General features: G+C 46.4%; 1 protein-coding gene across 1 annotated transcript in view; it reads right to left on the bottom strand.

Annotated features, from left to right (window-relative positions):
• ZC3H3 (zinc finger CCCH-type containing 3) overlaps nt 1-26509 on the bottom strand; it is a 129355-nt gene that overhangs the window by 37801 nt on the left and 65045 nt on the right. The window contains exon 5 of the mRNA XM_063175179.1: nt 5191-5384. Within this exon, the coding sequence (XP_063031249.1) occupies nt 5191-5384 (194 nt within the window). The remainder of the gene's footprint in view (nt 1-5190; nt 5385-26509) is intronic.

Genomic DNA, 26509 nt, shown 5'->3' on the forward strand with positions numbered 1-26509 from the left:
TTGAGTTTAAAGAACTTGAGGGACTGAGTTCAAAGACACAGAACAATTCCACAAACAAGGGATTGAAGGGGCCAAGGGATCCCTCAATCCCAAGACAAGGAAGGCATTGAGAATGAAGGTGTAAAGGAATTGAACTCAAAAGGGGTAAGGGATTGAAGCAGCCCAAAACCATGGGACTGAGATTGAAAGGATTCCCCAATCCCAAAGAAAAAGCCTTGAGATTGAAGGGGTCATGAAACTGAGCTCAAAAGGGGCCAAGGGATTGAGCAACCAAGAACTAATCTGAAAAGAGGAAAGAATTGAGGAATCCCAAAGGCAAAGGATTGGGTAAAAAGGGGCCATGGGATTGAGACAAAAAGGAACCAAGGGAACCCATAATCCCAAAGAAAAAGCACTGAGATTGAGGGAGCCAGGGAACTGAGGTCAGAAGAGATAAGGGACTGAGCAATCCCAAAGCCAAGAAATTGAGATTGAAGTGTCCGAGGGACAAAGCAATCCCAAAACAAGAGACTGATCCTGGAGAAGTCAAGGAATTGAGATCAAAAAGAGGCAAGAGACTGAGCAATCCCAAACCCAAGGAATTCACCTCAAAGGGAGTGAGCACAAAGGGATCCTGGTACCAGCAACACCAAAACCAGTGGAAATCTGAGGATAGCAACGTTCCAAATTTCCCTGCTCCCACACCTCAGTGCATTGGGCTGGTCTCTCCTCCACCAAAGTCTTCCTTACACCTCCAGTATGATCCCAACACACTCAAGGTGTGTTGAAGACAGAAGACAGGGTCATGATGGACAAACAAGAAGCTTGGGATGTTTCCACGGACATGGGGAAAAGACAAAGCCCAGCACACCAGAGCAAATCCTCCCTAATGCCTCTTAAAATTACAAGCAGAGAAAGATGATGGGTGGTGGAAACATTCCTGAATCCCTCTTTTCCTTTTGTAAAAAGGAGTGGCTCAGAGGAAGGAGCATCATTCCCACAAGCACTGGGCCAACAGCAGCACTGAGCATTTCATCATCCTTGAAAAAGTTGGAAGCATGTTTCCATGATATTCAGCACTTCCAAAATTAGATGGTAAACAGGGAGGCCAGAGAGCACTTTCTTTCAGCTCTGTGGAGTGTGGAGTTCTCCCACTGCAGCCCAAATTGTGTTCAGGAGCATCCATCGTCTGTCCCCAGCAGTGGAGGATGCAGTGGAGGAAGGAGTCCAGAGATGCTCCAAGGGATGGAGCCAGGCTGGGAGAGCTGGGAATGTCCAGCTTGGAGCAGAGAAGGCTCTGGAGAGAACTTAGAGCCCCTTCCAGTGCCTGAAGAGGCTCCAGGAGAGCTGGAGAGGGATTTAGGACAAGGGATGGAGGGACAGGACACAGGGAATAGTTTCCCACTGCCAGAGGGCAGAATTAGATGGGATATTGGGAAGAAATCCTCCCCTGTGAGGGTGATGAGGCCCTGGAACAGGTTGCCCAGAGAAGCTGTGGTTGTCTCATTCCTGGAAGTGTCCAAGGCCAGGCTGTGTGGGGCTTGGATCAGCCCGGGATAGTGGAAGGTGCCCCTGCCACCTCCACTCTTGGAATGAGATGGTCTTGAAGCTCCTTTCCGACCCAAACTATTCCATGATTCCATGACCTTCCATCTCCCCAGCTGATCACCTTTGCAGCAGAGAGGGGAAACTGAGGCAGAAGGGGATGTTACACACCAGGATGGAGACAGGAAGTGCATCCAGATGCAGGGAAAATCCCCCCCAGTTCTGGAAGGTCTGAACTCAACCATGTTTTAATCAATAATTTGTTTCTCTGGGATCAGAGCCACCATCATAATGTGTGGGAGATGCCTCAGCTCGAGAGGACTTTAAACTCCTCTTAAGCCTCCACTTTTGGGAGCCCAGCAATCCTGGGTATCTCCAAGGCTCTGGAATCTATGGTCATGAAGACAATTCGAAAACCCCCAAAAATAAAATCACATTGTTCAAGGGGCCAACTGTCACCTCTGGAGTCCCGAAAGCCACCAGCCTTTCTCCAACCAAGAGCTAAACTCTCAGCATGAAGAAATCATGCAGGTGATGATGTGCCCATGGAACAATAGCCTGGACACTTGGAAAACCCTGCTGGAGCCAGCCCCAGCTCACGGAGTGCAATTCCTCTCTCGGCAGCAGCGGCGGCTCGTGCAGAGATTGGGGTCAGGGCTGGTTTCCGGACAATGTCAAACCTTAATTTGCTTTCTGCTGCTTTCAATCTTGTATTTCCCCTTCTGTATTTCTTTGTGAAACTCTACATCGCCCAGGACCTTTTGCTTCTCCCCCTGATTTCATGGAAATTCCTCAAGAGTCTGGAAAATGCCTTAGCAGCTGGAGAAAGAAATGAAGGAAAAGTTCCTTGTGAGAGGAGAAACCCAGTTATTCTGGTTGTTTAATTAATTGCCACGTAGCCAATGCTTTCCACAACATCCCATGGCTGATTTTCAAGACTTCTGCAAAGCGAAAAAATACATGGTTGCTGAAATACCAGTCATCCCAAAGGGAAAGAGCCCTTCCATGTGTGATTCCACATCTTCGTCTTCCACAGGGATGAGCAGAGAGTGTTTAAGCTCTGGGTTTTCTTCTCCATCCTTGCCTGAGCAATTAATTATGCCACATGCAAGATCCCTATCTAGCTGGAAAGGCAAAAAAAAAAATTATTTCTGTATTATATTTGCAGTTTTCCAGAGACAAGTGTGGAAGGTGCAGAAATCCTTTGGGAGCAGAGCCACATGTGGGATGAGAGCAAAGTTCTCAGCAGCTGCACAGGCCGTGGTGATGCTGTGATTGATCCAGGGAGTTTTTTAATGTCCAAACCACCTCCAAAAGTTTTTCCTGGGATTGGAGTGACACTTTCCTTGTCCCCAAGCCATGTGCCCTCCTCACCTCTCCAGCACCCACAAAGCCAATTCCAGAAAAGCTATGGAAAATTGCTCTTCCCATTGCTCCTGGAAGACCCAGGATTGATCCCAATACAGCACAAGGATGCAGGAAGTGCATCCCCAGGATCAAATCTTAACTCACCACCAGCATCCATCAATAAATCACTTGGGAATGCTATGATGGTGTGGATGGATCAGCCCCAGTGCCCGGCATCAGATTTTGTACAGTAGAGATAAAAAACCCCAACCCTATAAATCCAGGGAAAAAGCAGAATTATAACCCACTGGAAGTGAACTCCAAGCTATTAAACTGTCAGGAGCATTTCCCACCTCTCCCCTGTTCCAAACACACGGTGCCTGGCACTGAAAGGGAAAGGAAAAGCCGTTTTTTTCCATCTTTTAAATAAACTTTGTCAAGTGTTGAAAACACAGAGCGTTGAGCAAACGTTCGCAGCCGATGAGAACACACAAATCTTCCGCCCTGCCAGGCCCAGTTATCCTAAGGCAAGAGGAATCTGTGGAATCCATCCTTGGGAAGGAGGATGAATTGTGGGGAGAGATGAAAGATGACATGAAAATACTGATTCACAGCAGTTCCTCAGGTTTTGTGGTTACAAAGCCAATGTGATATGTGGAAGGGGAAAGGGGCAACAGCAAAATAAGGAACATCTTCAAAATAATTAGATGGGAATATATTTTATAGGGAATAACCTTGGGAGGGATCTTCCCTCCCTAAGTGGGACTAATTAAACCCAATTTTCTGAATGAGACCTCACTAGAAGACGTGGTTTCAGTGAGAAAGGAAAAATGGGGGCATCATATCTCTTCCATGCCCTGTCACCCCAAATCCCCTCAGGTACACCCCACAAGCAATTCCAGGGTCTGAATCAGCAGAAATCCTCCCATGATACCTTTGGATTCATCTCTCTTTCAGAAATTTGCCTCTAAGGTGGTGTTTCTCTGTTTGGTCCCAATCCAGTGATGAATATTCAAGGACAGGCTGAATCTATCAGCCTTTGCTGAGTTGCCCAAACGAGACTTTGCTCATTTGTCTATTTCCAGACAAATTTAGAGACTTCCTTTCACTTGGAAAAATAAAAAAAATTCACCGTCTTGCTGGGAGGCAGGACCTTTTCCACCCATGTCCTCCCCAAGAAGAAGTTCATTAAGCCCGTTCTTTAAAAAAAATCTTTAAAATAATGGCAATTTTAGAGCCAAATGAGTCCAGCATTTCATCATCCTTGACCTTGGAAAGCTCTCCCACCAGTTTAAGCCCCTTGGTTTTTGGCTGCTCCACCTGGCCATGGAGAGATATCCTTCCTTTGCTTGGCATCCTCAGATCATCCACTTTTCCAGTCCTTCCAGCCATCACTTCTCCCCAGGACTCTTCCTAGTGGTCCAACTCGATCCTAAAATCCATTCAACATCCCTGTCCATGTCCTGGGTTTCACCCCTTTTCTTCCACTCCTGCAGGATATTTTCTGTCTTCAGTGACATCTTCAATGTCCAGCGATGGTGCTTAAGGCAGAATCACCCTCGAACTGGTTTTGTGCAGCTAATTATCCTGATCCAGTACCAGTAGCAAAGCTCTTGGAAAAAATCCAAAATTTTTTCCTACAAACCTCTGACTGTTTTATGGCCACTTTTTCTGAGTCTCCAAACTCTGATCCACCTTCCCCAGTTTAACTATTCCCAAAAATTCTCGAAAAAACAGTTAGGGAGCAAAAATATTTGCTCCCTAATTTGAGACCAAGACATTTTAAAAATACCTTAAGCACTGTTAAAATCTGCTCTTTTTTGAGAGTCACACTTGGGATGTCAAACACAGGAGAAGCTGAAACACAAATTTAATCAAAGCCATGATGTAAAACTGGGAATTCATCACAATGGGGGGCATCATTCCACCGTTATCTGCAGAATGATCTTCCCAAATTTTAGGTCAGTACTGAATGCAATTTGATGAGCATCTCAAGCACATTTAACCTTGTGGTGCTGTTTGAAGTTATCCAAGATTTTGCCCATTAAACCAAGTTTAACGGCACATCTCCACAAGCTTGAATTAAGTCTGACTTAAGAAAACCTCAATTCTCCTAAACTTTTAATTTCTCCAACATTATTTCCCCTTCAGAGCTACTATAAAGCAAAAACAGCACTTGGCACCATGGGATGTCCACCACCTTCCCATCTGGAATTCTATAAGGCTGGAGGATGAGTCTCAACACACAGGCTGGGAATAAACAACTAAAAACTGACCTGAATGGATTTTGGACATGAACTGGGAAAAATTCCTGCTCACCTGCTCTGATGGGAGTTCTGGTGCCCAGGTCCCTGGCCCGGACAGGGCTGCTGGAGGTTTTGGAGAGTTTGTTGGCCGACACCCGGTACATGACACCGCCGATGCAGCGGAAGCCTTTGCTCCTCCAGCGCTGTTGGATGAGCTGGGATTTGCCACCTAGGAGTGAGGGTCGGGTCTGGTTTAACAATGGGGATCTGCGGGAAAAATAAAGTTAAGGTTAGCCCAAATTTGGGATAATGTCACAAAGAGGTGTTGCTTCATGAGCAAACCATGAGATCAGAGACTCATGGAATGGTTTGGGTTCAAAGGAACCTTCAAGATCGTCTCATTCCAACCCCATTTTCAAGGGCAGGACAGCTCCCACTAGAATGGAGGAGATGTATGGAAGAAGCAGGGATGTTCCTACTGTTGACAGAAGAAAAGCTCTGATTCCTCATGACTGACACCAAAAAAATTACCTTCAAGGACTCTCCCCCAACTTCTCCCACCCTTGCCCCAGCAGAAACAAGGAAATGTGGATGCAATCCCATGAGAGAATCAGCAAGGTGGGACCTTCACTGAGCTTAGCCAAGTTTTATGGAGCTCTACAAGCTTTGACATCCCTGGAAGTACATCAAAGCCAGGTGGAACGGGACATTGAACAACCTGATCCAGTGGGTGGCATCCCTGTCCATGGCAGGGGTTTGGAAGTAGATGGTCTATAAGGTCCTTTCCAACCGAAACATTCCATGAGTCTGTATCTTTGCTATCATTATTCCTGTTATGAATCAGATACCACAACTTTAGTATTTTCATTCTGCCCCCAAATCTGGCTCTTGGAAGGATTTTCCTCAATCCCTGCATGGGACAAATCACCCAAAAGCATTTCTATCCCCCACCAGTCACCTGGAGCTGATGCTGGACCTCAGCAGGGTCCAGTGGGCAGGGCTGGGGACCTGCTCCCATCTCCTCAACTCTCCCCAAATTCAAAAATCCGGTATTGAGACAGTGGGATGGAAATGGATTGGGAATTGTGATCCAGTTACTGTTGCCCATAACGTTATTCTGAAGGACCCAGTAAGTTCTAAAGTGACACCTGAGGGATAAAAATCACAGAATCCCAAAATCTCTCAGGTCTGAAAAGACCTCCAAGGCTATGAAGTCCAATCTGTGAGTGATCACCACTTTGTCAATTAGACCAGAGCACTGAGTGCCACATCCAGGCATTCCTTGAGCACCTCCAGGGATGGGGACTCCATTCCATCTCGCTGGACAGCTCATCCCAATGTTTAACAACCCTTTCCATGAAAAAATTCCTTCTCATATCCAACCTGAACCTCCCCTGGCACAGCTTGAGGCCATTTCCTCTCATCCTGTTGCTGGTTGACAGGGAAAAGAGGCCAACCCCCATCTTGTCACATGTCCCAAAGAGGCTCGTCTGTCACCCAAAATCTTGTTTGCTCCATGACCTGATACTTCCTGCACCACCCCATCTCCCTCCCGACCCACAACGCAGCCTCCCAGCTCATTCCTATCCATCCCCCATTATCCAAACAGAGCCACTGCAGCCAAATCAAATCTCCTCCAATATCAGTCGCCTTCCTCATTTAGCGCTAATCCAAACAGTAATTTGTTTATGCAAATTAGAGCTCTAATTTTGTATTAGCCCAAACTATGCTCATAATGCTATTAGCAGAACGTATATAAACCGCGCATTACCGGAGAATATCCGTAAATTAAGATCCCGCTATCCTATCAGCGGAATGCAAACCCCGATGAGCATTTCCTTTAAATGAACATGTGCTCCAAAGAAAAAGAGAGCTGGAAAATGGAATAGTTACATTTCCTAATGCTGAGCGTGACAGCCTATTCATTCCGGAGGGCTGTTGCCACTGGCTACCGAGCTCGGAAAATTTGCTGCCTGGTTTTTGTGGGAAGGGGATGGGAATTGGATAAATTCCTCGTTTTAGTTCCCCCAGGGTTTCCCCCTCACAGAATTGCTCCAGAGCATCAAGTCTTAGTGACTTGCAAAGGAGTCACGGCGGTGGCGTTGTTGGGTGAAGGAGGTGATGGCATGAGGGACACTTGGGTCACTCATGGATCACCCAGCACATTCCAGAAAACTCCAGCAAGGCCAAGGATGCATCCAGCAGTGGCTGCAGGACCTGAAGAAAGGTCTTGTGGCCGTATCAGGGGCAATAAAAATAATATCAAATATCAAACAGTCGGGAGGGTGACAGAGATGATTTTCACCCTCTACTCTGCTTTTCTGAGATCCCATCTGGAGTTTTGTGTCCAGATTTGGGGTGCCAGCAGAAGAAGGATGTGGATCTGTTGGAGCAGATCCAGAGGAAGCCATGGAGATGTTCCAAGGGCTGGAGGCCCTTGGCTGGGAGAGCTGGGGGTGTTCAACCTGGAGAAGGGAAGGATCCAGGGAGAACTTGCCATGCCTAAAGGGACTCCAGGAGAGCTGGAGACTGTGGAAAAGAGATGGAGTGACAGGACACAGGGAACGGCTTCCCACTGCCAGAGGGCAGAATTAGGTAAGATACTGGGAAAGAATTCTTCCCAGGGAGGGTGGTGAGGTGCTGGGATGGAGTTCCCAGAGAAGCTCCAGCTGCCCCATCCCTGGAAGTGTCCAAGGCCAATTTGGACAGGGCTTGGAGCCCTGGAATACTGGAAAGTGTCGCTTCCCAAGGCTTCCATGGAACTGGATGACCTTTAACCTTCCAACCTATCCCATTCCAGGATTCTAATGAAGGTATTGCAACACACCACCGTGGTTGTGACAAGGCCCATCTTAGCTCCACCCATCTCCTCTTCCTCCCAGAGACACATTCCTGGAAGGACCCCAGGATGCTCCATTCCTCCATTCACAGGGGCTGTAGTGCCAGTGGACTTGGGACTCCTTTTTCCCCCCTGAATCAGTCCCTTTAAGGACTTCTGTAATTCCATATATATTCCCTATATGTTATCTCTGGGTAATACATAGAGATATCCATACACATCTATTTCCATATAGATACACACATAATTGAATATATATACCCCGAGTGTATGTATTGAAATACAAGATCTATATATTATATAGAATAACAAATATTGATACTTTCATACATAAATCTATATATTATCACCTGTATTCTCTGGGCCTCCTATATCCATCAATTATCTCCAGATACTATTGAATATATGCAGTGAATGCATATATTGAATTATATATATTCAATAACATCTAGAAATGTTCAATATATATATTTATTAATTCTTAGAGATAATGTATGTGAGGCCAGATACTATTTTTATTCTTAGCACTTTATATTATTCATATATTATTGAATATATAGCATATATATTGAATTACATATATTCACTAATATATAGGTAATACATACAATATATAGATATTGTTTTCTATATATTATACATAACATATTTTCCTTAACTCTAGTAGAGGGGAGGGAAGAAGTCAGGGGTTCATCCAACATTCCCCACTCTGGTTTGTAGGGAAAGGCTGGGATGTGGCACAGCTGTGCAAGCAATCAGGGCATGGATATACAGATATACAGATCTATAGATCTATAGACATACAGATACACTATAGATATATATAAACTACATGCAGACGTATATACATAAAGGATAAACATATTTAAATAGATATTATATGTATTTAAATATATATTGTATCTATATAATTATATCTATATATTATGTGTAGGTATATTCATATATATGAAATTATTCTATATCTATAGAGATACATTCAATATCTATTGAATATAAATTTACATGTATGCCCTAATACATTATATTATCACATAGACACACATAAATGAGGTAATACATTAAAATAAATATTTTTTGCCTGTAATGTCAATAAAACCCAAACCACCCCAAACCCTGCACAGCCACAGGGGCTGCTCACACTACCTAAGCCTGACTCACTGGTTTAAGCACCAGTTTAACACCCAGTTGGTTGAATCCCTCAAATGCTCAGGATATTTATTTTCCTGCCTTCCTGCTCTCAGATTACCAAAGCGGTCACACACCTCTCTCTTCTTTAGAATTCCTTAGGGATGGCCAAGCTCCAAACTGAGGGAGCCTCCAAATGCAGACACAGTATCAGAACATCCCCACTGAGGCAGGAAGTTGGAAGAGAATGATTTTTAACGTTCCTTTCAATCCATTCCTTGAATCTATGATTTTTTCAAGGATTCTGACAAACAACATCAAAGCTCATCTCATTCCCCAAAGGGAGTGAGGCTGAACCTCTTCTAATTTAAACTTGTTGTATTTTTGAGGAGACAAGTGACCTCTGGGTGGTCTCCAAGCTAAGCTTCTGCAGAACATCTGCTCAGGCTGCCAAAGCCCAAGGGTCACCAGACTGGAGCCACGGAATCATCACAGAATGATCTGGGTTGAAAGGCATCTTCAAAATCACCAAGTTCCAATTCCCCGCCATGGGCAGGGCCACCTTCCAGTAGAACAGCTCACTACAAACCCCATTCCACCTGGCCTTGAACACTTCCAGGGACAGGGAGTCCCAACCAGGAGCTCAGTTTGAGCTCACTGGAGGCTCAGCTACCTCCATTTCCACCTTCTGGGCAGGGCAAATGTCCAAGCAGTGATGTCCCCTCATCCTTTTATATATATAAAGTAATAGTTATTAGAATATTTACTATATTTATTATTTATTATATTAGGCAAGATATTTATTATATTATAGGAGCCTTAAGAGTTTTAAAATTTAAGGGAAATTATGCTTTATATGGAAAAACTGCGTCCACACAGAAGAGTGGGGAGGGAACTCAACTTCCCAAACTTCACTTGCAGGAACCCTTTATTTCCCTCTGAATCCAAGGTGTTGCTCCCAAATGCTTGTGTGGCCCCAACACAGCCACCAGTGTGTGTGTCCCCCTCCCTCTTACTGACATCCAAGCTGGTGGTGGCAGGGAAAAGCCACCGGTGAGGGCACGGAGCCGAATGCCCGTCGCTTTTCATCGGCGGCGGGATCCCAGCTCTCCCTGGAATTGTTACCCTAATGGAAAGGACGGCCTTTGGAAATGAACTGTATTGACAAAAGAGGATAAAATTAACGAGATAATAGCTGGGCCAAGGACCTGAAGAATACACTGGGCCCCTCGACACGAGGGCCTTGTAATTCCCTTTCTGCCGCGCATCCCGCGGATCTAAAGAGTCCTCCCGTCCGTCCACAAGGCCCCGCTCCGGCAGGAAATTTCATTAACGCTGGAAAATAGGAAAGGTATTAAGCGTGGATAATGAAGGCTAGAGTGTGAACAGTGCCTTAAGATAGTCTTCTTTCTAGCCTTTGTAATGGGAGGCATGAACTTTCCCTTCAAATCCATTTCTAATCCATTTGAAATACTACAGCAAATTATCTCCCCTTCAGCCCAAGAGCGGCCGGCCAATTTACTCCGAATAGAAGTGACAATGCTCCGGAATTTATCGCCATAACCTTGACTACACAAGGTTGAGGGTTGTCTTTCCCCCACCCCCAGGGTGGACAGCGGAAGAAAAATTTTTAATGAAGAGGGGGTGGAGGAACGACATTAAAATGTTTAAAAACGGCAGCGTAGCTGGCGCAGGTTCAACGTCAACTATGGGGAAATCAGAGCCTGATGCTAAAAATGTTACAAAGGGAGGTGCTAGAGTGATAAAACTCTTAATGCCAGGTTGGATGGGGCTTGGAGCAACCTGGGCTAGTGGAAGGTGTCCCTGTCCATGGTAGGAGTTTGGACAAAATGATCTCTTAGGTCACTTCCAACCCAAAACATTCCATGATTCTGGAGGATGAGGTTCAGGCTTTTCCAGTGCATCTCTCGAAGCAGCAGAAACTTTGTCTCACTTAGAACATTTCATGCTGCTGCTTAGTAGGTGCTTGTGTTGACCAAGTCTGATTTCCTAGGATCAAACATCACCTGCTGTGTCCTTCAGAGAATTCCAGAGGCATTTCGGTGGGAAAAGTTCTCCAAGATCATCTAGCCCAACCATTCCCCCAACACAGCCAAGGCCATTGCTACACCACATTCCAAAGTGTCACATCCAGACAGATGTTAAATTCCTTCAGGGATGGGGATTCCACCACTGCCTTGGGCAGCCTGCCCAACCTTTCCATGAAAAAAGCTTTCCAATACCCAAACTAAACCTCTCCTGGCATAACCTGAGGCTGTTTCCTCTTTTCTTGTCTCTTGTTCCCTGGGAACACATCCTGAACCCCACCTGCATCCACCATCCTGGTCAGGGAGTTGTGGAGAGCCAGAGGGTCCCCCCTGAGCCTCCTTTTCTCCAGGCTGAGCCCCTTTCCCAGCTCCCTCAGCAGTTCCTGGTGCTCCAGACCCATCCCCAACTCCATTCCCTTCTCAGAATGGAGCTCCAAACCTGCTCAGAATGGAGTAAAACCACCAAAACTTCAGCCAGGAGCCAGCTGGGAAAATACATTCCCTCTTCAGAGTATCTATATTTAACATTATAATTCTATATATTAATCTAAATAAAAAGGAAAAAAAATGGGAGATTTCCAAGCCAACATGAAAAACAAGGTTAAAAGCAAGGACAAGTCGCTCCAGCCTGCTCACATTTAACACCCCATCCCCTCATCAACACAAGACCACGTGTTGATAACAAAATCCAAAAGCACCACCCAAACCCCCGCAAAAACTCCCCTATACTTGAAATGTAACATTTTTAGAGTATTTGATGTCTCTACGTTAAACACAACCCCACGAGCAGAGCAGGAACATCCCAGCGGCGTTTCCAGCCGGCTGAAACGGAGAGGATTTCCTGGCACTGGCGGCGATACAAGTGGCTCTTAAAGAATGGTTTTCTTTTACTACTGGATTTCTTCTTTGGGCTTAGCTTATATATATATATTTTTTTTTTTTTTTTTGAAAGTAATCCTTACATAGTCAGAAATCACATTTGCATGCTGGCATTTGAATCCCGAGGAAAGAACGGATCATCGCGGGGGCAATGGTTATGGGAAGCAACAGGGAGAGAGGTAAGGAAGGAGGGAGCTCGTCTGCCACAAGCCTGGGAGGTGACAATGGAAAATCCTCATTCAGGAAGAAAAAAAAAAATCCCAAAAATCCCATTTTCCTCAGTCATTCATCATTTCTCAGCAAACAACACAGGATTTAGGGCTAGAAGTGTTCCTCAAACACACCAGGAATGCTCCAAGATGCCCCTCGAAAGATTCTCCATCCTTATCCTCACCCATCAGATCTCTGAAGACCCCAAATCTACAGCTAAAAGCAAGTAATTCCACTAAAATGTTTGATTTATGGGATTTTTATCAGCATTGATGCTTTCTCCTTAAAATAATAAAGGTCAAACCTCAAATAAATACTTTCTACATTAAGATTTAATTTATTTGAAGAACCTGATTGGGATAATTCAAATCATTCAGTCCACTGTTGATGATATTTGAGGTTGGAAAAGTGATTGGAAATTAAAAATAGAAAGGGCTATGTCTTTTCCCCACATACATCCATAAATACAGAGGATCCATTAGTTTTAAATACACAGTGACGGGCAAAAATGCATTAATTTACCCATAAACAATTCCCTCCTTTCAATAATTACTTCTAATTATGAAACAAACACTTAAAAAAAAACCCCTATTTTAATTTGGTTCAATTGAATCTGAATTTCCATTCAAATGCAGCTTAATGTTAATCTCAAGGAAAAAAAAATAATAATCCAGCCCCGATCTCATTTAGCATTTTCAAAACCTGGGAAAAATTATGAATTTCAATGAGCACCTATTAAGCTCCCTAATTACCTAAATAAAGACATACCTTCCCAATAAATCCCCCTGACCTGGAAATGAAAATAGTTGCAAATAAATTTAATGGTTAACAACCAATGAGAACAGAGATTCCTCCACAAAAAAAAACCCCAAAAAATTAGAAACATGGCATTACACCTGCAATGAAGTGTTTTGGAGGAGATTTGCATGGTTTTCCCCAGTTTCCACATCCCATAGCAGGATGTCTCTTGCCAATCCTTACATAGACTGGATAACTTTTCAAATAATTCCACTTGGAAAGACCCAGGTATGAACAAAATATCCTGCCTCATCTCCTTGCAGTGACGTCTCAAAGGGCTGCAAAATTCACAGGCAACTTTGAGCTAAACTGAGGGGGAACATTCCACAGAATCATGGGATGGTTTGGGTAGGAAGGAACCTTCAAGATCATCCAGTCCAGCCCCTTGACATGGGCAGGACACCTTCCACTATCCCAGGTTGTTTCGAGACCCATCCAACCTGGCCTTGGACACTTCCAAGGATAGGACAGCCACAGCTTCTCTGGGAATTCCATTCCAGCTCCTCCTCACTCTCATAGGAAATAATTTCTTCCCAATATCCCATCTAACCATGACCTCTGGCAGTGGGAAACCATTCCCTGTGTCCTGTCCCTCCATTCCTTGTCCCAAGTTCCTCTCCAGGTCTCCTGGAGCCCCCTCAGGCACTGGAAGGGGCTCTGAGATGTCCCTGGAGACTTCTCCAGCCTGGACATTCCCAGCTCTCCCAGCGTGGCTCCAGAGCACAGGGGCTCCAGCCCTCGGAGCATCTCCATGGCCTCCTCTGGATTTCCTCCAGCAGCTCCACATCCCTTTGCTGTTAGACCCCACAGCTGAGGCAGCTCTGCAGGTGGGATCTCACCTGAGCAGGGTGGAAGGGCTGAAATTCCTCCTCTCCTGCTGCCCACGCTGTGGGATGAGCCAGGGTGGAGGGGCTGAAATTCCTCCTCTCCTGCTGCCCACGCTGTGGGATGAGCCAGGACACAGGGAATTTTAGGGTTCCAGCACATGTGGAGGAGGCACATTCATTTTTTCACCAACCAGCACCCTCAAATCCTTCTCAGGGCTGCTCTCAATCCATTCCCCATCCAGCCTTGGGATTGTCTCATCCACTTGCAGGACCCTGGCCATGGCCTCCCCGAGGTTTGTACTGGCCCAGCCTCTAACAGTCCCTCTGGATGCCACCTCTTCCCTCAAGTGTCATTATTCCCTCCCACTGGATTTATTGCCATTTCCCTCTGGAAGCCATTCAGCCCCACACTGCCATACCTTTTCATCTCTCCACTGTGTCCATGAAAAGCCAAAGCTACACACGGCACTTGGCAGCTCCTGCAGGGCTCATGATCCCACTTCAAGCGAGAGAAAGCCCTGAAATCCTGCCAAAACCTTCCAAAAAACACACAAGATCCAGTAACACCTCAAGGAGCTCAGAGCAGGGGGAGAGGAGAGATCTTTTCCCTGCCCCTGTTTCCTAAATCCCGACTATTGTCTGCAACCCAATTAATTCCTGCGGGAGATGGAGAGCTTGGATACAAACCCGGCTCTTTGTGCCAAGCACGAAAAACGGGGAAAGAATTTGCCTTGTGACCAGCTGTGCTGAAGGACTGGTGCGGCCAGGTAAGGAGGGCAGGGATGGAACTGGCCTGGGAGAGCTGGGAATGTCCAGCCTGGGGAAGAAAAGGCTCCAGGGAGACCTCAGAGCCTCTTCCAGTGCCTAAAGGGGCTCCAAGAAAGCTGGAGAGGGACTTAGGACAAGGGATGGAATGACAGGGAATGACCTCCCACCACCAGAGGGCAAGGAAAGATGGGATATTGGGATGAAATTCTTGGCTTTGAGGGTGGGGAGGCCCTGGCACAGGTTGTCCAGAGAAGCTGTGGCTTCCCCATCCCTGGAGAGTTCAAGGCCAGTTTGGATGGGTTTTGGAGCAACTTGGGATGGAGGAAGGTGTCCCTGCCCATGGCAGGGGTTTGGGACCTTCAAGATGCCTTCCAAACCAAACAATTCTTTAAGTCTGTGCCAGGGACTCACCGCCCTCACAGGAATGAACTTTTCCCCAGTATCCCATCCAATCCTGCCTTCCTTCCTCCACCACAGCCCTGTTCCAGTGCTTGACAACCCTTTCCATGAAGAAATTCTCCCTGATATCCAATCTAAACCTCCCTTGGCACAACTTCAGGTCATTTCCTCTTGTCCTCCCCACTCCCTGACAGCCCAACTCCAAACCACCTCCTTGGTTTCCCTCCAGCCCTGGGCCTGATCCCACCCACAGCAAGCCATGGGAGGATCCTCGGAAACAATTCCAACTTCTCCAGCAAAGTTTGCGCTGTGAAAACAACTCCCTGGTGATGAGACAAAAGTCCCCTCTGGAGAAGACAATTTCCCAACATAAAGCTGTTTTCAAGGTAGGTCAAGTCTCAGCCCAAAACCCCCCTGCCAAGGTCCCGTTAAACCGCTTAGGCTGAGCCTGAGAATGGAAATGCTGACGGTCCCTAATACTCGGCTTTCCATCCCGCTGCTCTAATGCTGGCGGCGGATCAGTGATTACACCGGGAAGACCGGGAACTATTGTCCCGTTAATTAGATTCCTTTTACCCCCATTAGCTCAGGCGATTGGACAAAGTTCATTAGGGTTTAACTCTGATTAGCTGAAATGGAGCTCGTGGCGCTCCACGCAGGTGTTGCCGGATTCAGTGGTTCTGCTTGGGAAGCCCCAGGACGTGTGTCCACGTGGATTAATCCTTAATCCCTCCCAGGCAGTGTCCTACCACCCTCAGTGATGGGCTAAAACCAGAGGGAAAGCGAGAGCAGATCCTAGACCTTCCCCTGTCCTGGCACAGAAGTGATATTCCTCCCTCTGTTCATCCCTATAAATCCCATTTCAGAGCCCTGGATGTGCTCCAAGCACTGGAATATCCCAGGAAGGCTAATTGCCGAGGATCATTCCAATGCTGCGTCCGTATCCCGACCCAAACGGTTCCAACTCTGAATATTTATCACAATAATCACTCAGACACGGAGCCAAATCCCACTGGAGGCTTTCCCTCCTGCCTGCTTTCCAAAAATACCTGGGATAATTGCTTTTTCCAAAGATATTTTCACTTTAAATGCTCTTTTCCTCATACAGGAAACAGCAATAATACTATGAAGAGCCAGAACAGCTGATACATTTTAATTAAAGCAAATATCTCGGACAAGGAGCAGGATTCCATGGAAAAGCAGGAACTCAGTATGGAAGAGGTTAAGAAGTTTAGTGGCGCTGTGCTAGAGGGAATTATCCGCTGGGAAAACACCAGCTACTGCCTGCCTCTGGAAAACCCCATGCCCACAGCTTGGACTGGGGATGGATACACATTCACAGGTGATGCATTTTGAAAACTAAAAGCTAAATTTAAATTTAATTAATTAAATTTTAAATTAAATTTAGCTACAAAGGCAGAGAAAACAGTGTATAAATGATTTTTTTCCCTTAAAGAATTGGTTTACCTGACATTATATTAAACTTAAAGAGTAAATAAGAAATTCAGATGTTGACTCCAAACTTATTTCTCCAAATTTTAAGCAGGTGGCTGTATATCTGTCTGGTGGTCTCCTTACCATTTATAAGCTGACCCACAAAACAAATGGAGCAGCGTTGTCAGCTCTGATTCTTTGGCGTGAATTTTCAGCGTCCCTGTAATTCCATGATCCAGTAAATATTTAATATCAACGCTGTCTACACGTGAATAAGTGTATACATAACATATATGGAATCATGGAATCATTTGGGTTGAAAAAGACCATGAAGATCCTGAATTCCAAGATCATGAAGTCGAACCTGTGACTGATCCCAAACTTGTTACCCCAACCAGAGCACTGAGTGCCACTTCCAGGCATTCCTTGAACACCTCAGGGATGAGGACTCTACCACCTCTCTGGGCAGCACATTCCTACCCTTTCCATGAAGAAATTCCTCTTGATGTCCATCCTGAAGTTCTCCTGGTGTAGTTTGAGGTCATTTCCTCTGGTCCTGTCCGTTGTTCCCTGGGAGCAGATTCCCACCCTTGCCTGGATCCACCTTGTCTCAGGGAGTTGTGCAGAGCCAGAAGGTCCCTCCTGAGCCTCCTTTTCTCCAGGCTGAGCCCTCCCAGCTCCCTCAGCCCCTCCTGGCGCCCCAGATTCTTCCCAGTTCCATTCCCTTCCCTGAACACATTCCAGCCCTTCCATGTCTGCTTTGTGATTGATCCAAAATTCCCGCCAAGACTGGAGGTGTCCCAGCACAACCAGAACAGAGGGATGGACACCACCCTGGGTCTGTGGACACAACATGGCTGCTACAATCCAGGTGCCAGTGGCCTCCTTGCCCACCTGGACTCATGTTTAGACACTGCCACCAGCACCTCCAAGTCCATTTCCATCTTTCCAGCCCTTTATCCATGACTGGAGCATTCCATGAAATTGTTGTGATCCAAGTGCTGGATCCAATACTTGGCTTTTTTGACCTTCACACCGCTGGACTGAACCCATCCACCCAATTTCTATCCACATATAAAATACATGTTATATATATTTAATAAATGTAGACATGCATAATTAATAAACACAGATCTATAAAAATTTGGATCTGCTTCCAAGAGAAAGAGGGATAAAAAAAAGTCCAACACTTCTGAGAGCATCAGTCCATCAGATACTCACCAGGAAGACACTTAAAGGAACTCAGCTCCAACTCTGAATATATGGAACAATATATTCAAAGGATAAAAATGATTCAAAGGCCCTCATCAAGGGGCAGAGGGTTGGTTCCTTGTCCTAATTGCATCGCCTACATTCCAAAGGATATCGCTCCATTATTAAAGGGTCAGGACCATTTTATGTGCTCACATCTCTTCAATTGGAATTTGGATCAATGGATGCATTACAAGCTTTGCCTTTAAGAGCCTAATAAACAACAAGATGGAGAGGAAAATTCGCAGGAAGACGACGCTTTTAAAAATCCATTTCCAGGGGAGAAAACGGGACGTGGTGAAGGGGGGTGCAACTGAACCAAAAAGATGGAAATAAAGTTGAAAAGGTCAGGATAAACCTGAGAAAAAAAAAGGGAATTCTGCCACTCTGCCCTACTCAGGTGAGATCCCACCTGGCATTCTGCATCCAGCCCTGGGGCTAACATCAGGAGGACGTGGAGCTGCTGGAGCAAGTCCAGAGGAGGCCACAGAGATGCTCCAAGGGTTGGAGCCCCTCTGATCTGCAGCCAGGCTGGGAGAGCTGGGAATGTCCAACCTGGAGAAGGGAAGGATCCAGGGAGACCTCAGAGCCCCTTCCAGTGCCTGAAGGGGCTTCAGGAGAGCTGGAGAGGGATTTGGGACAAAGGATGGAAAGCCAGGACACAGAGAATGGCTTCCCACTGCCAGAGAACAGGGTTAGATGGGATTTTGGGAGGAAATCTTTCCTTGTGAGGATGGCGAGACCCTGACACAGGATGCCCAGAGGAGCTGTGGCTGCCCCATCCCTGGAAGTGTTCAGGGATGGGTTGGATGGGGCTTGGAGCAACTTGGGATGGTGGAAGTTATCCCTTCCCATGGCTGGGGTTTGGAATGGGGTGATATTCCCTTCACAACCCCAACTATTTCATGATCATATAATGTTAATGCTTTGTTGAGATAGATAACAAACTATGTTTATAAAATAAGTATAAATAAATAAAATAATTTATCAGTAAAGAAAATAAATTTATAAATGAATATAATAATACTTTAAATAATAAATAAATTTAAAGCCCTGGCAGCATTTGCACTTCCAAACAGCCCAGAGATGCTTTTAATCAGGGGCTGTGGGGAAAAATTTGGGTAAGGTTTGGATTTTATAGGATTTTGATGGCTCCATCAAAATTTGGCATATTGTGTTCAAAATGTGCCCACAGATCAAACAAATTAATTCTTGTTCTCTCATTAAATTCAATCAGCCTTTCCCACACCAGACTTATACAGAGCTGTCTCCCTCTGCTGACACCAGACCCAGAGCAATCCCCAAACTCCCAAAACCCTCACAAAAATCTCCAGAACAACCAAAAAAAATGGTGAAACCTTCCTAAATGAACCCAAAACTTGCCTCCAGCTTGTCATACTAACCCAACCCTCCAGATGGTGGGATGCAACTTCCAAGGCGACTTCCTTGGCTTCATCATTCCCCTCTTCCCATTTTGTCATGCTCTGGAACCCCTTTCACCAGCAGGCAGGTACCACCAGCACCTCAGCTCCCACTGAGGGTTTGGTCCTCATAAAGCTGCTCAGCCTCCACCCCCATCCCAGGACTCCCAAATATCTCCATGTGGAGCATCTCCATTCCAATATGTCCACAGAAAATCCTAAACTGTCACCTTCTGATCCAAAGTTGGATCTAACACCTGACTGAAGGGAAAAAAAGGAACAACCAACCAGATGTGCTTCTGAATTTATAAACAGTCAACATCGGCACAAATGGATAAAGCAACAGCTGAAAGAGCTGGGAAGGTTTTTGTCATCCCATGGCACACAAAAGCTGGAGGAACACTTTTCCTGGGATTCCTGAAGAGCACGAGAAGTTGTGAAGTTCACCATTATCCAGAGCATGGGGAAAAAAACACGCCCTCACAGCACTTATCCTGAGTCGATTTCCCTGGCTTTCACAGATGGGAAATAAAGGCAAAGCTTTTCCTGGGAAGAACAGCTTGGACACCCACAAGCGAGGAATCTGCTGAGGGTTCTCCAGGAGCTGGGAGTTGGGCCACCTCACCACATGCTCTGCGCATAGATTTCCATCCACATCATTAGGAAATGTCTTTTCTCCCCTTATCCAACCCCAAACAGTCATCCCAGAAATCCCAGTGACCAAAGGACCATAAAGGACCCCATATCCCAGGTTGGGACTCCGGAGGGAAGAAATCAAATCCAGACTTCAACATTCTTGATCCCTGTAATCAACTAAGCCACTAAAACTGATTAGACCTACTCTGGTGCCATCCCATGAGCTGGGAATGGTGTGAATTGTGGGAATTGCTCTTCTCCCTGTCCCCAACAGAGGTGAATGCCACCCAACTGGACCCAAGACCGGCACCGATCCATCCCACCGGCAGGGAGAGGACGGAAAGCAGAGCCTGGAGAAGAAGACAGCGAGATGGCCGTAATTTATACTCTCCTGCCTCTACTTTATGGCTTTCTTAATTCGGCTCCTGCTACTATTAATGTAGTTAATGTTGAGATTATATCTATTTTCTGGCGTCAGGCAGTGATTTATCCAAGCCATTTTTCCGGAGCCGGCTCCCACGCTGTTAAATCAAGCGACTGCCAATTAAGTGCTGACTGGGGAAGTGGATGCAATCTTAACAGAGATCTAACCACAAATTAATCCGGGCGTTCAAGTTCACAAGGCTGAAGCGCTGAACCGTGCCGAGCTGGGAAAACAGAAAACAAAAACAACCCCCAAAACAACAGGGAAAAATAAAACCCACCACTGACTTGGAGAAGAAAAGAAGGAAGTCGCCTTTCCCAGTGGGATGGTGCTCTTCAGTCAAGATTTGGGGGGTCACTGCCTTCAGGCCATCACCCAGCAATGAAAACCAGGCAGTAGGAGGAGCTGCCTGGTTTGGATTGGGAATTCAAGAGTGGGTTTGGAAATATCTATCTGGCAGACTGAAAGTGGGAATGGGAGCTTGTTGATCCACCAGCAACTCCAGGTATCCCAGAGTTCATGCAAGATCAAGTTGTCTCGAGGTTTGTAGGAGAGTCCAACCACCTGACCAGAGTTAATTTTTGATGTGAAATCATAAAATCCAGGAATTATTTGGGTTGGAAGAAACCTTAAAGATCATCTCATTCCAACCCCTCTGCTATGGGCAGGGATACCTTCCACTAGCCCAGGTTGCTCTCAGCCTCATCCAAACTGACCCTGGACACTTCCAGGGATGGCACAGCCAAAGCTTCTCTGGACAAATCTCAAATTCCTCTGGATGTCCCAGTGTCCCAAGACAGGATGTGCCATGATCAACAACAGCAATGCCCAAAGGTTTTCAGGAGAGATCACAGAATATTTGAGGCTGGAAGGAATCCCTGGAAGTCTGGCCCAAAGCCCTGCTCAAGCAGGGCCCTCCAGAACCAGCTGCGAACCACCAGGTCTAGATGATGGCTTTAAACTGGCAGAGGGAAGGATTAGATGGGATATTGGGAAGAATTGTTCCCAGGGAGGGTGGGGAGACCCTGAAATGGGATTTCCAGAGAAGCTGTGGCTGCCCCACCCTTGGAAGTGTGCAAGGCCAGGTTGGACGGGGCTTGGAGCAACCTGGGATAATGAGAAGTGTCCTTGCCTATGGCAGGGAGTGGACCTCAATGATCTTGAAAGTCCCTTCCCATCCAAACTCTTCTATGGTTTTCAAATACCTTAAGGGGGAAGATCTCACACCAAATATTGAGAGGTTTTGGGGTTATCCAGCATCTTGGTGGGACTGGCTAGGCTCCATCACCTCGGATGCATCTGGATACCAGCTCACATTTGCACATCCCTATGCCAAGAAGGCACCAAAATGCCCATGGAGCATCTCCATGGATGTCACCGTCTGCAGGAGGACACAGCATGACTAAATTCAGGAGGTTCCCCTTCAGCAGGTGGCCACCAGGAACCACAGAAATTACTCCAAACCAGTTGTCCTGCTTTCAGAAAGAGGCAAAAGTGCTCTGCTCCTCCCCAGCCTGCGACTTGACCATTAAAAATCCTTCCCTGCATCCGTGATTTGCCTCGGGAGCCATAAGGAAGAGCAATACACGACACTGAGAGTGATTATTAATAATGGTGAGGAGTCGTTGAGATAACAGCTCATGATAAGTGGGGAATGTTTTTATGGTCCTTGAATATTGAGCAGGATTTAAAAAATAATAATAAAAAAAAAGAGTAGGAGAAATCCAACCTATACATACAGGTCAGAATGAAAATTCTGAAGATCACGGCGTTACAGCCACCCCAATGGGCAGGGATTAAATCAAAGGACAAGAATAAACAGGTAAAAGGCTGCAGTGTGTCCTGACAGGTGAAAAGGGACCTTTGGGGAGGACAGGAGCAGCTGCCAGCTGCAGAAATCCAATCTGAGGGAAACACCATCCAGAGCTCCCATCATAAATACTCAATCAACGAGGACAAACGACTCTGCATCTCCATCGCAATAAAAGGAACTTGTCCCTGAAGAAGAGAAGGATCCAGGAAGAGCTCAGAGCCTTCCAGTGCTTAAAGGGGCTCCAAGAGAGCTGGAGAGGGACTTTGGACAAGGGATGGAGTGACAGGACACAGGGAATGGCTTCCCACTGCCAGGGTTAGAGGGAATATTGGGAAGAAATTCTCCTAGGTGGCACAATGGGAGTGACCCACCTGGCTTGGCAATGCAGGAAAATCTCCAGCTTTCTGCTTTGCCTTGGGAATCCCAAAGTGGTTCCTTGGCATGTGAGACAACCCCCACCACCAGAATGCAGTGATAGGAATGGGATGATACTACAAACCTCAATATTTGGCCGTGTGTGCTGGAACCTGGAAATTCCTCCATGTCCTGGGCTCCTCCCAGAGTTTGGAAAGCAGGTGAGGGAAAAATTCTGCCCCACTCAGGTGAGGCCCCACCTGCAGAGCTGCTTCCAGCTCTAGGGCCCAACATCAGAAGGATGTGGAGCTGCTGGAGACACTCCAGAGAAGGCTGCAGAAATGTTCCAAGGGCTGGAGCCCCTCTGCTCTAGACCCAGGCTGGCAGAGCTGGGAATGTCCAGCCTGGAGATGAGAAAGATCCAGGGAGACCTCAGAGTCCCTTCCAGTGCCTGAAGGGGCTCCAGGAGAACTGAAGAGGGACAGGGATGGAGGGACAGGACACAGGGAATGGCTTCCCACTGCCAGAGGGCAGGGTTAGATGGGATATTGAGAATAAATTCTTTGCTGTCAGGGTGGTGGGGCCCTGGCACAGGTTGTCCAGAGAAGCTGTGGTTGCCCCATCCCTGGAAGTGTTCAAGGCCAGGTTGGATGAGGCTGGAAGCAACCTGGGATAGTGGAAGGGAATCCCTGCCCATGGCAGGGGCTTGAAATGAGATGATCTTAAAAATTCCTTTCCAACCCAGATAATCCGATGATTCCAGGATTTTTCAAAGCAATTAAAAATCCCAAAGTGGTTGAAGTGTACACAGGGAGTCCAAGGAGATCTGGGGAAGCCTATACACAGTTTGTGCCAGTCTCCCATGGAAGCTCTGCCCTGCTTCAAAACTCCCAGAGCTTTCCATGAGCTGCAATGCCACACAATTATCCCAGCTTTACACTCAAATTAAGTCCTCAAATACCATCAGGGAATACTTCAAGCAGGACTTCAGAAAGTCCTTATTAATCTTAGCATTAAAATAATGCACATTCATCTCCAGCAATAGGTGAGCCAGCAACCTGATGAATACATTACATGAAGGTTTTGCATTAAAAAGGATAAATTCCTTGAATTTAGCTGACAAAAACCCCCTCACACAAAGGGATTCCAGGTCACCTTCACCACGACATCCAACCAATTGGTGAGATTAGCTCTGAACTACTGGGGGAGAAAGGGGCTGATGAGTTTGAATTATGCAGGCAGACTAAAAACTATTGATTATTGCAAAGTTGGTTTACTACCACCCTTAAACCTGGCCTAAAAGCGGTATTTAAACCAGTGTTTAATGATGTAAGTTGGCTCCACAGCAGTGGAGTTTTTTGCTCTTCCTTTTCCAGTTTGAAGCCTCATCCAGGTTCTTTCTGGGCACATCATTACTTATTTTTGGGGAAATCCACCACAGGTTAAGTGCTGCACAGAGAATAACAGGAAGAACATCTTGGCCCCGAGATCCAGCATCATAACTCACCCTTGGAACCAGGTCCTCGGCCAAATCCCCTGCTCCACTGACAATGTGCTTTAAATCACATTTTAACATTGATCCAATTAATACACCCGTTGCTACACCAGATAATTTCTGAGTCTCCTCCTGAGAATTGCGTTTTCTTGGTTGGGTTTAAAAGTGGTCAAGAAGCTGAGGTCAATCCAGACTTTTCTCTCTTTTCATCTTGATGGCACCTGAAACCCCTTGAAGGTGGTTCCTTCCCCAATAATTAACCCCCAAAAGTGACAATTCTCAACTGTGGGGATGCTCCCTTAGATATTATTTATTTCTTTTAAATTCCATCAGAATATCCTGGATCTGCCTATCTCCTGCTCTCCATGTCCTCAGGACAAACAGGTTGGAAAAGGAGCTTGTCCTGATTTTCATGATCCTGCCCTCATGTTCTTCCATGAGGAGATGCCAGGAGGAGCATGGCAAGGAGCTCACATTCCAAAGGGCTCAGTGTAGATGACAGGAGACAGTGGGGATGAAAAGGTTCAACAATGGGAAGGGACAACTCCTGAAATGGGCTCATCTGTGGATGGGCAACATCCCAAGCCCACGGTGGCCATCTCAACCACCATGAGCTCTGGTGGCACCAACAGCATTTTCCCAAAGCTCATTTAACCCCATCCCTACATGGGGGGCTCCAACACCTCCTCACAATGAAGCCACACTCTGTGAGTTGTCCAAGCTGGTTTTGTGGGAAGTTTTGCCACGGGAATGCCCATCGCAGATGATCCCAAAGGACCACAGCTAACAAGACCTTTCCACCATTGGAATTTCACCCATTTCCCCCCCTTCCCAGACCTCTGTTCCTGCTTCTCTCAACTCATGTAAACAAATCCTTGGAGCTCAAGCAACATCCAAAGACCCACAGGTAGGAGAAGCTGCTTTGAGCAGGATGAACCAGCTCCATTTATCCCAGCTGTTATTCCGTCTCTGAAAAATCAGAGGAAGAGACCTCAATGTCTCAAAATGAAAAAAATCCCCACGAATAAAACCCTTTGAAAGCGGCTCCAAATTAAGAGCTCCATCGAGGCTGTCAAGCCCCTGCGAGCTGAGTCTACAGCACCTTCCCTGGGAAGAGGGAGCTCAGCCCATTTATTTGGATGATGAAAGCAAAGGGATCTAAAAATTGCACTCCTTCGCTAATGAGCAGCCGAAGGGATCCGTAAGCATAATTCCAGAGGCTGGTAATATTTTATATAATCGGCAAGTGGTTTAAATTGAAAAGCCCCAACTGAATCAATATTTACTGCATTGAAACGAAATGAATAGTAATAAGTCACTAAGCTCCCTGTCCTGTTTCATAAAATAAAAAATTATAAAAATGAGCACAGGCGCGGAGCGACCATCGCATCAACTTTTACGGCACTCGGGGAGTTGTAACCGACTGTTCTCATCAAATCCAAATTGTAAAAAACCTGCCTGAGGAAGCCGCACTTCAGCAGCGCCGACGGGGAAAAAAAGAGGGGAAAAATAGGAGGCGAGAGTTTCACCAACTCAGGCAAAAAGGCTCCCAAAGCTGGGCAAGCAGAGCATTCTTGGATGCTCCACAAAATGCTTTCTACTGGATTTCACACAGAGGATTTGCCAAGATGCCCTCCCAGATGGATCCCAGCCTCCAGAGGATTTTGTCACAGCTCTGGATGTGGCAGATGCAACACCTGCACTCCCTTGTGTCTGCAATTTGGTTGATGTCACCTGCACACACAGGTGGGAAAGATGCAGATCCATGAGGAGCTGCCCACCCTGGGACCAAAAAGCAGGTCCAGGGTAAGATTGATCCTGCCTAATTCCCTGTCCATCCACAAACTCATAGATGACACAGAATTAATGTCAGGGATTACAAACAGGAGGAGCACATCCATTCAGTCCTGCTGGACTGAAACAGATTTCCCAGAGAGGGTGTGGACTTCCCCATCCCTGGAAGTGTCCAAGGCCAGGTTGGACAGGGCTTGGAGCAACCTGGGATAGTGGAAGGCATCCCTGTCCTTGGCAGGAGGTGAAACTGGTCTTAAATCTCCCTTCCAACCCCAATCATTCCATGACTCCACGATTCTAATCCTACATGTTCACATGTTGTACAAGGAAGTCCTTTTTCCTTCCTCCTTATTCATCAGCTTTTTGTTCTTAAAAATCCGAGAGTTCAGAAAAACAGACTTTGAGGAGCTGGAGCATGTCCGGAGTTGGGAATGGAGCTGGAGAAGTGTCTGGAGCACCAGGAAGTGCTGAGGGAGCTGGGAAAGGGGCTCAGTCTGGAGAAAAGGAGGCTTAGGGGGAGGCTTCTGGCTCTCCACAATTCCCTGACAGCCAGGTGGGGTTTGGGATCTGTTCCCAGGGAACAAGGGACAGGACAAGTGGAAATGGCCTCAAAGCTGTGCCAGGAGAGGTTCGGGATGGACATCAGGATGAATTTTTTCATGGAAAGAGTTATCAAGCCCTGGCACAGCTGCCCCTAACAAGGGTGGAATCACTATTCCTGGAAGGATTTAGAAGCTGTGTGGATGTGGCACTTGTGGACATGGTTTACTGATGACGTTGGCAGTGCTGGAGGAATGGTTCAATCCAATGAGGGCTTACCCAGCCTCAATGATTCCATGATTCTACACCCTGATTTGAGTTGAAACAGCATTAT

Source organism: Melospiza melodia, chromosome 1, assembly GCF_035770615.1.
Source record: "Melospiza melodia melodia isolate bMelMel2 chromosome 1, bMelMel2.pri, whole genome shotgun sequence".
NCBI classification, from domain to species: domain Eukaryota; kingdom Metazoa; phylum Chordata; class Aves; order Passeriformes; family Passerellidae; genus Melospiza; species Melospiza melodia.